At 33.5% G+C, this 15,544-nt stretch overlaps 1 protein-coding gene across 1 annotated transcript; it reads right to left on the reverse strand.

Annotated features, from left to right (window-relative positions):
• Window positions 1–1,107: 1,107 nt before the first annotated feature.
• LOC145619264 (ABC transporter G family member 28-like) lies at window positions 1,108–14,890 on the reverse strand. The gene is made up of 14 exons (XM_081673921.1): window positions 14,423–14,890; window positions 14,247–14,323; window positions 11,893–12,168; window positions 10,676–10,739; window positions 10,440–10,586; window positions 10,228–10,262; window positions 8,770–8,843; window positions 7,242–8,158; window positions 5,239–5,535; window positions 4,604–5,080; window positions 3,809–3,957; window positions 2,834–3,123; window positions 2,475–2,608; window positions 1,108–1,698 (listed from the first exon to the last, which is right to left on the reverse strand). Exons 1-14 carry the CDS (start codon window positions 14,680–14,682, stop codon window positions 1,542–1,544), a joined length of 3,354 nt encoding a protein of 1,117 aa, XP_081530047.1. The 5' UTR covers window positions 14,683–14,890; the 3' UTR covers window positions 1,108–1,541.
• Between the last annotated feature and the right edge of the window lie 654 nt (window positions 14,891–15,544).

The following is a 15,544-nucleotide window of genomic DNA, read 5'->3' on the forward strand; positions in this document are numbered from 1 at the left end:
GGGGGTACGGTGACATTGTGCGTAAGATGGATGGATAGATAGTGAAGAGTGGTGTATGGTTTCTTTTTTACATTTCTTGGCTTGCACTTGCAGTTTGGCAGTTATACCTAGGCTTCTTTTTACTTTTTTTTTTTAAAAAAAATTTAATTTAAAATTTTCTCATGCTTTATAGATTAATGTTTTTTTTTTTTTTTTTTTTTGGTGTTTAGAGAGCCACAAGAGCGGGGTGAGAATCAATCTCGTAATCTCCTGAAATCGGGAGAGAAGTTTTAACCACTGCTGGAGTTATCCCTCACTCTCTTATAGATTAATGATTACTCCGTATTTTATTTAATTGAGTTTATAAACAAACTCTTTTTGTTACACAAGTTCTTCTCATAATGAAAATCTAAAAAATGAAACATAAACATAGAATTATAATCAGAAATATACAATTAATTACTCCTATAAATTAAGAGGTTCAAGTCTAGCATATACTTGTTATCCATTTAATAATTTAATTGGACAAATTGTATATTTTGCTATCCATTCTATTATATGTTCAATTAAAAAGCTATAGATTGATTAATTAATGTCATGACAGCTAAAGTAATAACAAACTTTGGTAAATATAGAAATAATTTATGAGTTCATGTTCATGAACAAAATTGTTTATTAAACGAGTTTCAAAACTTGTTCAAACTCAACTCGTTTACCAAATAAACAAGATAAAACGAGTTGTTTTGGCTTATATACACCTCCATTTCTAATGTGCTGATAAATTTATTTGTAAGAAAAATCTATACATAACCAACTCTTGAATTGGCCAACTTTTTTTTTTTCTAACAACAAAATGAATTCATTATCTTAACGAATAAGCTAGAGTTGAAGAATAAATAAGTACCTAGAACGGAGTAATAGCTAAAAGTTTTTGGCTATGATTTTTGATCATTAGGTGGCTAATACTCCCTTTGACCCTTATTGTTTACAACGTTTGACCCAAAAATCTTTCACAAAAGTTGTTCTAGGTTACAAACAACAAGGGACTGAGGAATTAGTTAGACTGATAGTGTTGCTCTTCTCAAAATGAATGAAAATAGAGTTTACAAATATGATAATGAGTGCTGATTAAGATTTATGTATAACAGTTGAAATTTTTATCAATAGAATTAAATGCATATCTATACACATATATACACAAATCCTATGATAACATTGATAAGACATGATGTCTAAATTCATAGTGTGCACATGCTTCTTACATAAACACTGTTACCATGGTTGTCAAGCTAGGTAGTCTTTCCATTTGTTTAGGAGTTGAGACAACAAAACAGAAACTGATAAACATAATTCAATCTTTTAGTCAGCTTGTTTGGTGCTGCTGATTCTTTCTGTATGTGTCCTCGTCGAAACAGACTTACCACCAGTAAACCATACCTTTTTTCGCCCTTCCCATGAAACTTTGTTATTGCATAAAATCAATCATGATGTAACTTCAAGGATTAAACAGAAACATTTTTCATGGGCAGGGGAAATGTATATATCATGAGGAATTGACTGCATTATTTCCTTTGAAGGAGTATCATGAAATTGAACGCAACAATTCTGCTTATTATACCAGTAGCAATGAGGACACATAGGGCGAGTCCCCAATCATTAACATCATAGCCTTTTTGGTAAAGAGCGCCACAACGTGTTACCAGCCAAACTCCCGAATACCTGAAACTCAAAGAAGTGTGCAAGTTACATTAAGATAATAATGGCAGGCTAGAAAATTTGTCATAGACACTTCTTTATGGAAATCGTTACGAAAAAATAGAGGTACGGTAGATGCTGTCGTATATGAGATTGCAAATAGATCAAGCTCTTTTTTGTCTCAAAATTACATGCCATCTACATCAAGTCTCTTGTATTTTGACAGCAACGAATGAATAAAAATGGAAAAAAAAAAAAATATATATATATATATATATATATATATATCTCCGAGTCAGTATGAATAGGGAAAATAGTTAAATATCTATGATTCTATATTTCTATGGTTATGACTAATTTTCTCAGCCTTTCGAAAATAGCTAAGATCATGTATGGTGCAAATAGACTTCTTATCAAAACTACTTATGTTTGGATGTTGCTTAAATTATGTTCTTTAAAAAAAAAAAGTTGAGTTTTAAAAAAAATGAGTTACGAGTACTCATTTTTTAAAATTCATATTTAAAAAAATAATAAAAAAGGAAAAGAAATTTTGGATTGAAACTATTATTTAGAAACAGGATTTTTGGGTAAAATGAGATTTTTTTTTTTAAAGAGACATGGATTTATCAAGAACACCCTTACTCTAATTGCCTACGTCCCAACTGCGCCGTCCCCTAGAAAAAAATTTGAGTCATTGACATTAGGAGGCATAATTTTCAAGACTAAAATTTGAAAACACAAGCCAAATTAGAAAATATTAAGAGAAATTCAGAGGGTAATATAGAAATAGCATCTCGAACCTTTGCGCATTTGCAATTACAAATGCCTCCAGGGCCCACTTTGTATAGCACAAATTTTGTAGCTTCTTAAGAAACCCACTTCCATTTTCTTGACTTGCAATCAGAGTCAAGACAACCGGCAGCAGGACTGACCACTGCAACAAAAGAGAACCACCTTAATTGCACAGACTGATCTTTAAAAACCACCAAATTAAAATTTTTAATCTACAAATCCACAAATAAACATGTAAATGGTTTCAAGGAAATGTAAATCAACAATAAAAAATAAAAAAATAATAAAAAAGTGTTTAAAAGTCCCATATAAAATTAAAACTATCAATTAATTATTTTAACACTTAGAAAAGTAAGAAAAGACATACCAGTTGAGCTTGAGCAGGTGCAAAGAAGATAGCAAGTACGTATGCTATTCCAGTTACACAATACACGAGACAAAGCAAAACAACATAATTTTCAAGAACGGAGGATCGAGGGTTGTTGAAGAAGTAAAACATTGATAAATAAACCAAAGGCTTGACAATCGTATTGAAATGGTCGATAGTGTCCTTAGCAAGAAAGAAAGCCAGGCTGCTCATGCCAGAAGCGCTCTCCCTCCAATAATGCAACTTATCTAGAGAAAATGATCTCAGGGCTGCAATTTTACATAGTAGAGCTGAAAACAGCAGTTCAAAGTGATTAGATTCTATATGACTGAAGGAAGGTTATCATATGAAAAGTAAAATCATAAAATCAAATGGAAAACTTCAAAGCAACAGAAGCAAAAAGACACAACAAGATAGAATAAGATGGCTATGTAGTCATTAGCTTGAGATAAAGAAGAACAGCTAAGAATTTTACTCAGCACAGAAAAATGTCAGGGATGCATCACTTAAGGTGAGCTTTGAGATAACACAGCTTTTCCCATTAAATTTTATTTTATACCTATTAATTTTAGATTCGTTTACCACATAACTTTGTCATGGTACAAGTAAGGCCAGTTAAAAAGCTCAGATAGATTAATACAAGTCATGTGAATACAAAATGTTAAAAAGAACGGTGAAAAAAGCAGCTGAAAATAAGTCCATAACCTTGGATTCATTTTTCACAGTACAACCAGTTAAAAGTCTAGTTAAAAGGAACAATGGATTGCACCAAAAAAAAAAAAAAAAAAAAAAAAAAAAAAAAAAAAAAAAAAAGGAACAATGGAAAAAAGCTATTGAATTAGTCTACCAAATGATAACCAGATAGACTTTAATGTGTCCACAGATTTGGATCACATTCCACAAAAAAAAATCAAATCAAATTTTTTTTTACCCCTACAGTAGTCAGAAAAAAGAGTTTGGGATCAGTAAACTTACACACAGCAATAACAGTGTATGTATAACCAACCACGCCAAATGTCTCATCACTCACTTTCGCAAGGGTTCCCAAGCAAGCTCCAGCTAGAAGCAGAATAAGGTAGTCCACAGCTTGGATCCTAGCTTCTCTTAACCGCTGCTTGCCACCTCTGAAAATTACAATAAATTATACTTCGTATGAGGCTATGAGCTAAATCACTTTATCTTAGCACAGCACAAGATTCTAGCACTTGATGGCCATAAGCTAATCATTCCAGGGCATGGAAACCCAAACTGGTTTGTATGTCTATCAATAAAATCTTAAATGCAAAATACATACACAATGCCACTGATTACTGTCACTTATTGTTATTTTCTTTTCTTTTCTTTTCTTTTTTTTTTTTTTTTTTTGAACGGACTGTCACTTATTGTTTTGTTAGCTTAAAAAGTTGGATTTTAATCATATACTGAAAAAATATCCAAAATAGCATCATTTAAGAAATCCTTGATAACCCATGATTACAGAGTTGATCAAGCCTCTGAAACTGGACTCTTTCTTCCCTATAAATTCAACCTATGTCCATGTGAACAAAATACTTTGCTTTAATTAATATTTTTTTTCTTGTACTTTGGTATTACCATAACTTTTGTGTTCCCGAAGATAGATAGCTGTGTACTTACTAATTATACATTTATACTCCAATTTCTGCAATAATACATATTGAATAGGAAGCAGGAAATAACAGCAAAGGGATGACCTTTACACTAGAGACTAGACCAATACAGGAAAAACAGTGAAAGTGGATGGTTACTTACCGTCCAAGGAAGTATCTATATTGCTGGAAAATACCAGGAGTTTTTCTATTTGATTGGTCATTCAATTTTAGAAAATTATGCAGCATGTAGTCTTTTTTTAACTGAACATTACACTTCATGTCCTGCCAAAGGTCTCTAGCAAAAGACTTTCTTTCAGCAGCAGGCTTTTCATTGTCACCAGAACTTTCCCCTTGTGAAGATCCGGGAAGACCAACCTCACTCAGCAAATCAAGGGGAACTGGATATCCATTATGAAGCATCCACCTAATAGGAATTTCTCTATAATTTACATCTGAGTTTGGCTTCACAACTCCTTCTAAGATGTCAATATAATGGTCTGGAGGATTGACACGTTCAGGGACAGTGATTCCAATGCTGGAAAAATACTCTTCTACCTTCTTTGCTGGTCCAAGATAAGCAACAAGACCACCTTTTGCCAGAAGTATCAACACATCAAACATCTTGAACAAAGCATAGCTGTCAAAAAAAAAGTGATGCTATAAATCATGTAGCAAAACAGAATTTGCAATCCTATTTACCCAATATGGTAACATAAAATTAAAATATAAAAAACCGGCAAATATCAACTATACAGTCTTTGTAAATGTGAGAAGTATCACAAATCTTTTAATTACCTTGGTTGGTGAACCACCATACATATATTTACACCTTCAAGTGCTTCACGACGAAGCGCTCTAAGCAACAGCAGCGATGAGGAACTGTCCAATCCTGATGTAGGTTCATCCAAGATCAACAGTGAAGGCTCCATAACCATCTCCAGCCCTACATTAACCCTTTTCCTCTGCCCTCCTGAGATTCCTCGTTTCTCAACAGTGCCAACAAGGGAATCCCGTACAGTCTGCAACCCCAATGACTCAATTACCCTCTCCAAAACTAAGACCTTTTCCGCTTTTGACAGATCTGCCGATAGCCTACATAAAATTAATACAAGAAATTTTCATAAACACCCATTTTGGGTTTTAAAATCTACACAGATTTTAAAATTCCAACAGTTGTACACAAATAAGCATATCCTTTGTATCATTCCTAGAATTCAAATTTCCACTTTTCATGAAAATTGAAGGTCAAATTTTTTTTAATCAAGAAAAATGAAATAGTACGAGCAATTAACTCTATTTTTTTTTACTGCCTCCTGTCCCTAAATAAAATCCCTATTTCACCTGAGCACATAGATTAAAGATATGAGTTGTAGTGGGGTATATTGTTGATTAAAGTCAACTACAAAAGGAAGACAGAAGGAATAATTTTAATCTTTAGAGAAAGTAAGAGAAAATATGGAGGGGTTTCAGAGGTTTACTTGATTATAAGTGAATGAAAAAAGAAGCTAGAGGATGATGAACCCCGCCTAATTGAGAGATGGAGCTTTTATTAGAGACGTGATTCTGGAAGAAATGGGGCTTTTACTTAATGTCAAAGGGACAATGAGTATTAATTATCCAAAATTCGATACTCTAACATAAAACACTTTAAACTCAAATCCAAAAACAAGAAACAAGAATTCCTACCTAGCATGACATATATGTTACTTATTTACATTGCCAAAGTTACAGTAACCATTCACTTAGCATTGAAGACAAACGAAAAATAAACAGATACTCCCTCCGTCCCTAAATTACATTCCTGTTTGGAAATTTACACGGGAATTAAGGAGGGAAGAATAAGACAAATAACAATAATTAGATAATGCAATGGGAAGTACAAAGATAGATTAGTTATTACTCATTGTCATCAATCCTTTGCAAAAAAAAAAGGACCAATCACATGCTTCTAATTGAAAATTTTTAACCAATCAGAGCAAATCCAATGGTTGGGAAAAGGGACTAGCTTGCAAATATTAAAATTCTTAAGCTAGTAGCTACACCATTGTTGCACATCTTGTTGATTAGCTTTGGCAAGCAAATTAGCTTTGTAGAGCTAATTAGCTTGGCAAATATTTATTAGATAAAAAATATTATTATTTCAAAAATAAGTTAATTTACAACTAGCTTAACCATTAGAGCAACAAATAGCTTGAATTGTTGTAGCTTAAGAAGGTGAAGTGGCATGCCAAGCTATTAAATAAATTAGCCAACCATTGTAGTTGCTCTCATATTCATTGCAATTTGGCACAAGGATTATGAGTGAGATTAGGTAAGGATGAGTGAGAAAGCATTAAATATAAAACAGAAAAAGAGAGTTGATTTACTAAAAAAAAAAAAAAATTACCAAAAATAGAAAGGAGGAATGTAATTTTGGAATACCAAAAATAGAAAGGAGGAATGTAATTTAGGGACGGAGGGAGTATTTTGAAAAATTATCATTTTTATCAATCTCAACAAGCAAAAATCAAACTTTGACAACTCAATTCCAATATTGACTCCTAGTCTGTAGATAAGAAGACATGAATATTTATTTTAATCAAAGATTACTTTTTACAAAAAGCTCATATTGGGTACTACAAGAGGATACGGTATTCACACACACACACACACACATGCACCCACACCCACAATTTAAAAAAAGCTTATAAAGAAGCAATGAATATAAACCATAGGCAATAGTTCATCACATAGGTATGAAGAGCATTTTTTGGTATCGTAAATAAAAGCCACTCAAGATTATTATATATGATGCTTACCTACATCTTGCACTGAACCATAAATTCTCTTCAACTGTTAAATTTCCATGCACTATATCATCTTGAGGAACAAATCCAATAATTCTTTTGTATGAGTGGGTCGAATCAGCTTTTCCATTAATAAGAATCATGCCAGTCCTTTTGCAGCCAGTAGCCTTCCCAGCCAAAGCAGAAAGAAATGTTGTTTTCCCAGCTCCTGATGGTCCCATGACAGCTGACACCTTTCCGGGAGAGATTTTCCCTGTTACACATCGCAACAGATGCTTCTTTTTTCCCTTTAAGGTAAGGGTTAAATCTTTGAAAGCCACCTCAAGCGTAGGTCTCTTCATGATTTCAATATTATTGGCAGCTGAAAGTATTCCAGAGAAAGTGAGATTATTATTCTGCTCCTGCAGAGCCTTTTCCTTCTCAATTTGACCATATGCATATTTAAAGATCTGGCTATGAGTATGAAATTGATTAGCCTTCACATTCTTCAGATTCTTATCTCCAATCTCAAAGTTGAAACCTTTATGGCCATCACGATCCTCCTCAGATTCAGTCATCATATCTGCACGGGTACTGCACTCATGTTTTTTCCCTTTTCCAGCTTTTGACAATTCTTGAGATGAATTTGGTGTGTTTAAAGTAGTAGGCAAAGATGCATCTGTTTCAGGATTAGTTTGAGGAAGAGCTCTAGGCTGGTTTTCCATCTTTGCAGATTTTTTCCTGGAAAATGTATGCGACAATTGTCTCTGTAGTCCAACTGCATGTTTTTTAGCAGCATCTTTAGCAGATTTCCATCGATCTCGTGCTTGAGCTGTTTCTCGTGCACTTTTTGCAGCAGCTTCCCTAGATTTTGCTAGTCTTCTATCTCGAGTAGCAAGAACTTGATCAGAGCAATTATAAATAAGCAGAAGTAAAGAGGTTATTCCAACCTGTAAGCACATACAGACTATGTATCAGGGAGTTGGATAAAAAATTTCCTAGAAGATAAATGTCTTAACTTTGTTGTTTTAGAAGCATAAAACTATTCATATCTTGAAGCGTACATAAAATATGTGGAAGACAAGGTCTGCTCTGGAAAGAAGAAATCAACACAACAAAAACTACCATTAAGTTTAATACATAAAGAACCAAGTGAAGTTAAGTGTATCTCATTAACTAGGAAATAAGTAGGATTGAGTGTATCTTATGCAACAGCCTTTGGCTCTGAAGAAAAGAGCCAAATCAGATTGCCAGCAACGACTTCAGTTCACCTTTGCATGTCAAAAACAAAATCATTTGAAAAAATCACAAGGGAAAATAAAATGCTCCCAAACATATAATCATAATCTGCCACATCAACAATAAGCATGAAAACTAGTTCCCCCATGACTACATGCCTTATAAAGGAGATTCCAATTCTTTCCCATGATCCCTTAAATTCATCATTGTTTCTAGCGCTGCAAAGAAGAAAATAAGGTTCTTCCCAAAACACATTATCAACTAGCTCATGAACTTTGTAACAATCAGGTGTTGGTTAGATCTGTAAATTGAGTAAACTTACAAAAAGCAAGACCCCATAAGCAGTGATATTTTGGTTTGAGCTTCCAGCATCACATTTAGTCATAAGCAAACATCCTGCATATATTCAAAGGAACTTTATTACCATTAATAAGCAATAAAAAGTTATATTATTACTACGAACAGATGTAACTCCAGAAATTCATCTAAGTGAACTTTTATTTTTTGGGTCAAAATATAAGATGTAACAATGAAAATTACTAATTTGGGGGCTTTTTTAATTTTTTAAATGCGAAGAAAGACCTCTCTCACAAGACTACTAGCAAGAGTCGCAACCACTGTAACAAAAAGGGAATCTTTTCATTTAAAATACTTTATAATTACTAAAATGGTGCACATGCACCCATACCGCAAGGTTAGATGGACTGGCCAAGTGACCAGTGACCATCACCCAATTTTTAAGTGGAATATAGTGAGTCTGATATATTTGTTCATAAAGCACAGAAAATCACCTATGATTCTAAGTATCTACAACTAACACCACAAAAAGGAATTTTTGCATCTCACATCCCAACAAATCAAGACAGAATATCGTCACAAAATAGACTTATACAAAAAGCCACTCAAAGCAAATAAGCAATATTTGCTTCCGTAAAGATGTAACTCTAAAGTGCAATAAGAATCTTCCCAACCAACTTTCAGTAAACTTCTAACATAGGAAGCCTCAACAAATATAGTCTCAGATTTCTTAACCAACTAATGTCTCTCAACAATGCTGATACCGCAATATAATGCCCATCATTTTTATAAACATCTTAAAGAAGAATTTACAAGTTTTATCTCCCTCTACAACCCATTTAATTATCACATTTGCCTTATACAGAAATACTCTTTTTCTCTTTAGATGATTCCGCTGTATAAATTATCACCTTTAGTTCATAAGACCAAGGACAATTGCTCTTAAATTAACATTTTAAGATGTATTAGCGTTTCTTTGTGCTACTGTAGTCATTTATGGCACATAATAGAATCTGCAAACAATTTGAGCCACCCAATAATCTATTCTCATTAATTGAATATGCTGTATGGTACAGGAACTTCCAAGGCCTAAGGAATTAGAAGGTGGTTAATACAGCTAAACATAGCAAACGAAGATTAAAATAACATGCCTATGTATATTAATACTTGGTAAGTTGGTATACATAAAAAAATAAAATACCTCGAACTACTTTGGTCAGCTGAAGCCACCAACAGCACAAATAGTAATTACTGAATAAGACTTTCAATCAATGATTTCTAAAGAGCACCTTATAGGAAAACAATAAACAAGGCACTGATATTCTTAGAAATATCCCGATGACGCAGATTGAAGAACAGCCTAACTAGTATGTAAATTATCATCCTCCATGCGCTAACCAATAACTGGAAATTTAAACATATGAGTAGCGAATAAATTCTACCAGTTTCTCATTCAACGAATAAAACAAGGAACAGAGCTTACGTGATTGAGATGTAGAGCCTGTTCGGCAGTAATGCCTGCCACAAGATGATCAAACAGAAAGATCAGCATCCCACAACCTAAGGAAATCAGAAATCAAATGTTGAAGTCAATCTATGTGAGAAATGCTACAGGTGCTAAGCCTAGGAGCTAGGCACACAAGTGAAAATCCTATTGCCCCAAAAGTTTCAAAGAAATAAAGTAATGATCAATACCCACGACTGCATGGTACTTTCTCAGCAGTAGTTGAACAGTATGATCCTGCTGGACAGAAAACCTCTCCACTGCTGCTTATATCGGCCCAGATATCAGCTCCACCACAAGTGTGGTTAGGTTGCCCCTGGGGAAGTTGGTATTGATACCTACAATTGATATCCATGAAGATGTCAGAATCTATTACATAAAGGCAAAAAAGGTATTGATGACAATTTAGGCTTTGATCTGAACTCACGGGTCACAAACACCTGTAGTCTTGTTGAACGATCCTATTGGACAATACGAACCGAGTGGACAAGCTTCAAGTACAAAATCACAGGTTAGGATGCAAGCAAGATTTTTTTTTTTTTTTTTTTTTTTGAGGAACCTCCTTCGTGGAAGCAGATGAAGAAAAGAAATGAGAACAGTCAAATCACACAGCATAATATCACTAATTTTCCAATTCTTTAGCTAAAATAATCAGTAAATTCTAAAGATTAGACACTTTGAATGATATACTCACACTCCTATAGAGTAGGTTCCGGGGGAACTTAATATAAAAATCGTGAGAGCCACATACGATACATGTTACAAAATTCTAAGGAACAAATACAAAATTAAAAAATATAATCCATGAATAAAAAGTCAAAACCAAAATCAACTTCAAATTCGTGAATTTTGAAGGTAAGTTTCTAGCACCTTAATGTACCTAACCTTCTCACATTAAGCAAGCTTCTCACCGGATCCAACTACACCACAAGGAGGAGTAGCTTATTGGTAAATGGAAGAAATCCAACTAGTTGATATAGGTGTAAAGATGGAAGACATGTGGAGAGCCTATTGGCTGAGATAGAACTACATGTTTGTAGAAACTTATCATAACTTTAATGTCGGGCTATTCATCAGTTGGACAAGACCATACTGAAGATCAGAAATTTAAAATTCAAGACTTGGAGACTGGACCCAGTCAAAAACCCAGACCAGATCAGTTTTAGAATTTTTTTCTATGTTTTTATTTTATAAATAATAGGGAACAAAATAAATAAAAGAAAATTAATTGGTTAATGCCTTTTTTGAATGCCAAATATAGAATAGCGATACTACTTTCCTACAATAAAGCTAAAAATATGACATTCTAGAGGTTTATATGCATAATTCAAAACAAAATACTAGTCATTCCAAGGTCAAATTTTATAGGGTTTTGGACCGGACCGAAGAGCCGGAAGTTAAACTTCTCAACTCAGAGTCGAGTCCGGTAAAGTCCGGTCCAATCCAATCCATTTTTCTGTCCGGAGACCAGATCGGTTTATGAATACCCCTAGTTTAATGCATTAGCAATACAGACAAGAAATGAGAACATAGTTGAGATAATTAAAAAGAGGATATAAATTGTAACTTGACACAGGCAATAAACAAAAGGCAAAACAGGTATAGCACACATTCCAAAATAAATAAAGGAGTAAAGAAACTCACGTATCATGCAAGTTAAGCCATGAGGGCAGAAGAACCCTTCGCAACAAGGCTGGCAATTATCTGTTCTATCTGGAATATCCTTTGAATTTCTAAGATTGACTCTCTGCTCATGACCAACACTACAGGCCCATCCTGGCTGACACCCAGAAAGCCATGTGGTCAAGTTACAGTTGCAGTTTAACTTCATGGGAAGAATGCCCGTGGAAACACTGTCGCGGAAACTGGAGAAATAATACTTTATTTCTGCTGCTGTGCACAAGCGCTGAACCAAGTCCCCTATCATTTAACCATTTTCAGCATTAGTAATTTGTAAATTATTACATGGTCAAATCTGAACAAAGACATAGGCTTTGGTATAGAAGGATCACACTTTATCAAAATAATACTTTTTGTCAACCCTTAATGATACTAATGTGTAATAATCTTCCAGAAAACATCATAACATAACCCCAATACCTATAACAAAGCATACAATTTTGTAGAGGCTCTTTTAGCCTGACCTTTACAGTTGCAACATACCAAGAATCAATTATGGTTGCATCGGAAATTTAACTTTTATCAACTTGTATGTCCATCCTCGAAGAAGTGCTACGCTAAGATCAACATATCATATCTAATGACTACTTAAATGTATATTGAGCCTTGTAATAGCCCGTAACTCCTCTCTAACTCTTACTAGTGACTCATTAGGTGTAGCCCTCGAGAGGAGGGCAACCTAATGTATATTCTAACCTATCAAAAAATAAAAAAGCCAACACTGGTGGTGTATTGGTTTGGTATTATACTTATATCATCCAAAGGAATATTATATAATAATATTATTATCATAGTAAAGTAAATATATTCTTTATTACATTAGTTGCAGAAGGTTCCACATGATGATTCATGTTAGCCGACGCCAAATCATATTGGGACTAAAAATGTCAACATGACTTCTTAAATATTCACTAAAAAATACAAATAAATATTTCCCATGTCCAAAATTCAGTTAGAGTTCCCATGTCCTGAAATTTCGAGTTTGATGTATTGAATACTAGGACCCAAAGCCATATCGGATCCTCCTACTTGAGTCCTGCTAACATGGTGTTTGTGTATAAATCTTTAGGAGTAATAAAAATAAAAAAATATATTTTTTTAAAAAAAAAAAAAAAAAAAAAGATGAAGCAAAATTTACCAAACTGCAGTAGTGGTTCCTTCATTTAATTAACCATCCATCTTTAAATATAAGTTTAAAAGAAAAATGCCCGCACAATTTTTGCAGGTTAAGCATATTTTCAAGAAAGCTAGAAAGTAAGACTAATTAAGTTTGACTCTATGACAGAAAACTACTTTCTGCAAATCTCTTCCCTCTCTTCAAGAACAAACATCAATTTCAACGAATCAATAGCTTACTCATTGGAATAATTTAGATGACCTATCTATACCCCACCCCACCCAAAGCAGACGTAAAATATGCTTGTTGTTTCAGCTGGTGACACAAACAACTACATATTGTCCAGAATGGATTATATACACCAATTATTGTTTGGTTCCTATGAAATGAAATATATAGAGTGAGATGTTGAGAACTATCAATTTGTAATCCCACACCAATGAAAGTAATACAAACAAATTTTCTTTTTACCACAAACTTTCCAACACACCAACAAACTCTTAGGGTTCTCAATAATCAACATAGAGAATATATGCTGAAAGCTGAAACAGTGAAGTAAATCAAGTAATGAACTTTCCATCCACTTTCACTAACCCACAAATCAGTAAGCTAGGTGACTTTAACCACCAGGGATGGAGGGAAGAAGCTACAATCATGCCAGGATTAATTTCAAACATAAATTTTACCATACAAAAAAAACTCTCTAGATGAGAAATTGCCTACAAAATATAAACAAGCCTTAATTACTTAGAAAGTTAGACAACCCGAAGCCCTTCCCTAGTTACTCAAATGTGACTAAAAGCCGGGATTCCCTTAAATGTGTAATCATCCAAAAACTTATATCAGTAAGTTATCATGCTTAGGCACTCAGTCTTCAACCAAGCACGCAGGTTCTAACAAAAATCTCATATATTTCTGATACTCCTCCGTAATGATACAATGTAGCCAATTTAAATCAGTGCCTAGAATCGAATTTTCAAAGTTACTCTTTGAAATGAACACTCATGATAGAACTGCAACAAAGAGCTATATGGAACTTCAATACTTAATACCTCAACTTTATAGCTAACGCACTTCAAGAACCGTAATTAACTTCTACAAACAACAATATTTAAACTACTAAGTCACATTCAACCACCTACTGTACTGGACTACTTCATATATTAGTCTCCCATGAAAGTGAATTAATCAGACAATGTACCTTTGGTTTTAATAATGCAATTGGACAAAAAACTCAAATTCCTCGAAAAATCGAACGCGGAATTCCATTCAGCCTCCCTACAACCAAAATTAAACTTACATTAGTAAACAAAATCACAATTCACAACACATGATGACATGAATATGATCAACATAACAAATTGCAAATCAACTTACATATCTTTGATGCAAAATCTAAATGTTTTCGTAATCTCAGGGGTCAAAAACTCACTGCTATTAGCAAATCGATCATAAATAATCTGCGTAACATAATCAACAGCAGCAGGATTATCAATATTATCATCAGTAGAATTAGTACTACCACCATTATCTCCTTGGCAATTTATGGCGCGAAACAATGTCGTCAATATTAATGGCAACAACACGAAGTAGCGAATCAAGAAACCCAAATTGCCTTTCGATTTCATGATTATCATGATTATTATTAACCCAAATTTGAAAAAATGAGGTTGTAGAATTCAGAATTCGATTGGCTGAGGGTTTCAGTTTCACATTCTTCGAGTTGCGTAAATTAGGGTTTGTGATGAGAGTGAGGATTATTGAGATTTTGGCAGCCATTGTTGATTTGTTGGAAGGAAATGGTTTAGGGATGATTGGGGAAACCTGAATTTTAGGGGGAGATGAGGTTGGGAGATGAAGGTGGCGAAGAAGCAGTGCTTTGTTGTTTTTTTATAAAAAAAATAAAATTGAAATTTTAAAAAAATTAAGAAGTCGATACAAGTTTCTCAACCTAACAAACATGTCACGTGTATTAAATGAGCAAATTTGTCATTTTAAGTCAATAAATTTGTAAAAAGATTTGTATTTTCAAGTAAACTAGGGTAGCTAACGCGCGCGATACATAGCTAGCCATATCTTGAAGGTTTTTTTGGTTTGGCTTTTAAATCACAAAATTAGTTAAATTAACAATAAGAGAAATTTTTTCTAAAAAAAAACAATAAGAGAAAATATGTAATCAACTATGCCCTCAAAAAAAAAAATATGTAATCAACTATATTTAGGTGGTATAAATTTTCAAGACAACTAACATTTATGAAAGCATAAAAGTACATAAAAATTTTAGAGGGTATAGTTGTTTAAACACTATTCATTAAAAATAGCATCTACATATTAATGAGGGTATGTATGTAAATACACATTTTGAAGGATATAATTGGCATTACACTATTCATAAGAGTATGTTTCTACTTTTATAAGTTATTATTATTAGGGAAACAGAAGAGCTAGAGCCTGATAATTAGACACAAACAAGTACTTCGTACATAACAATGACAATTT

This window comes from Chenopodium album, chromosome 27, assembly GCF_948465745.1.
Source record: "Chenopodium album chromosome 27, dcCheAlbu1.1, whole genome shotgun sequence".
Taxonomy (NCBI): Eukaryota; Viridiplantae; Streptophyta; class Magnoliopsida; order Caryophyllales; family Amaranthaceae; genus Chenopodium; species Chenopodium album.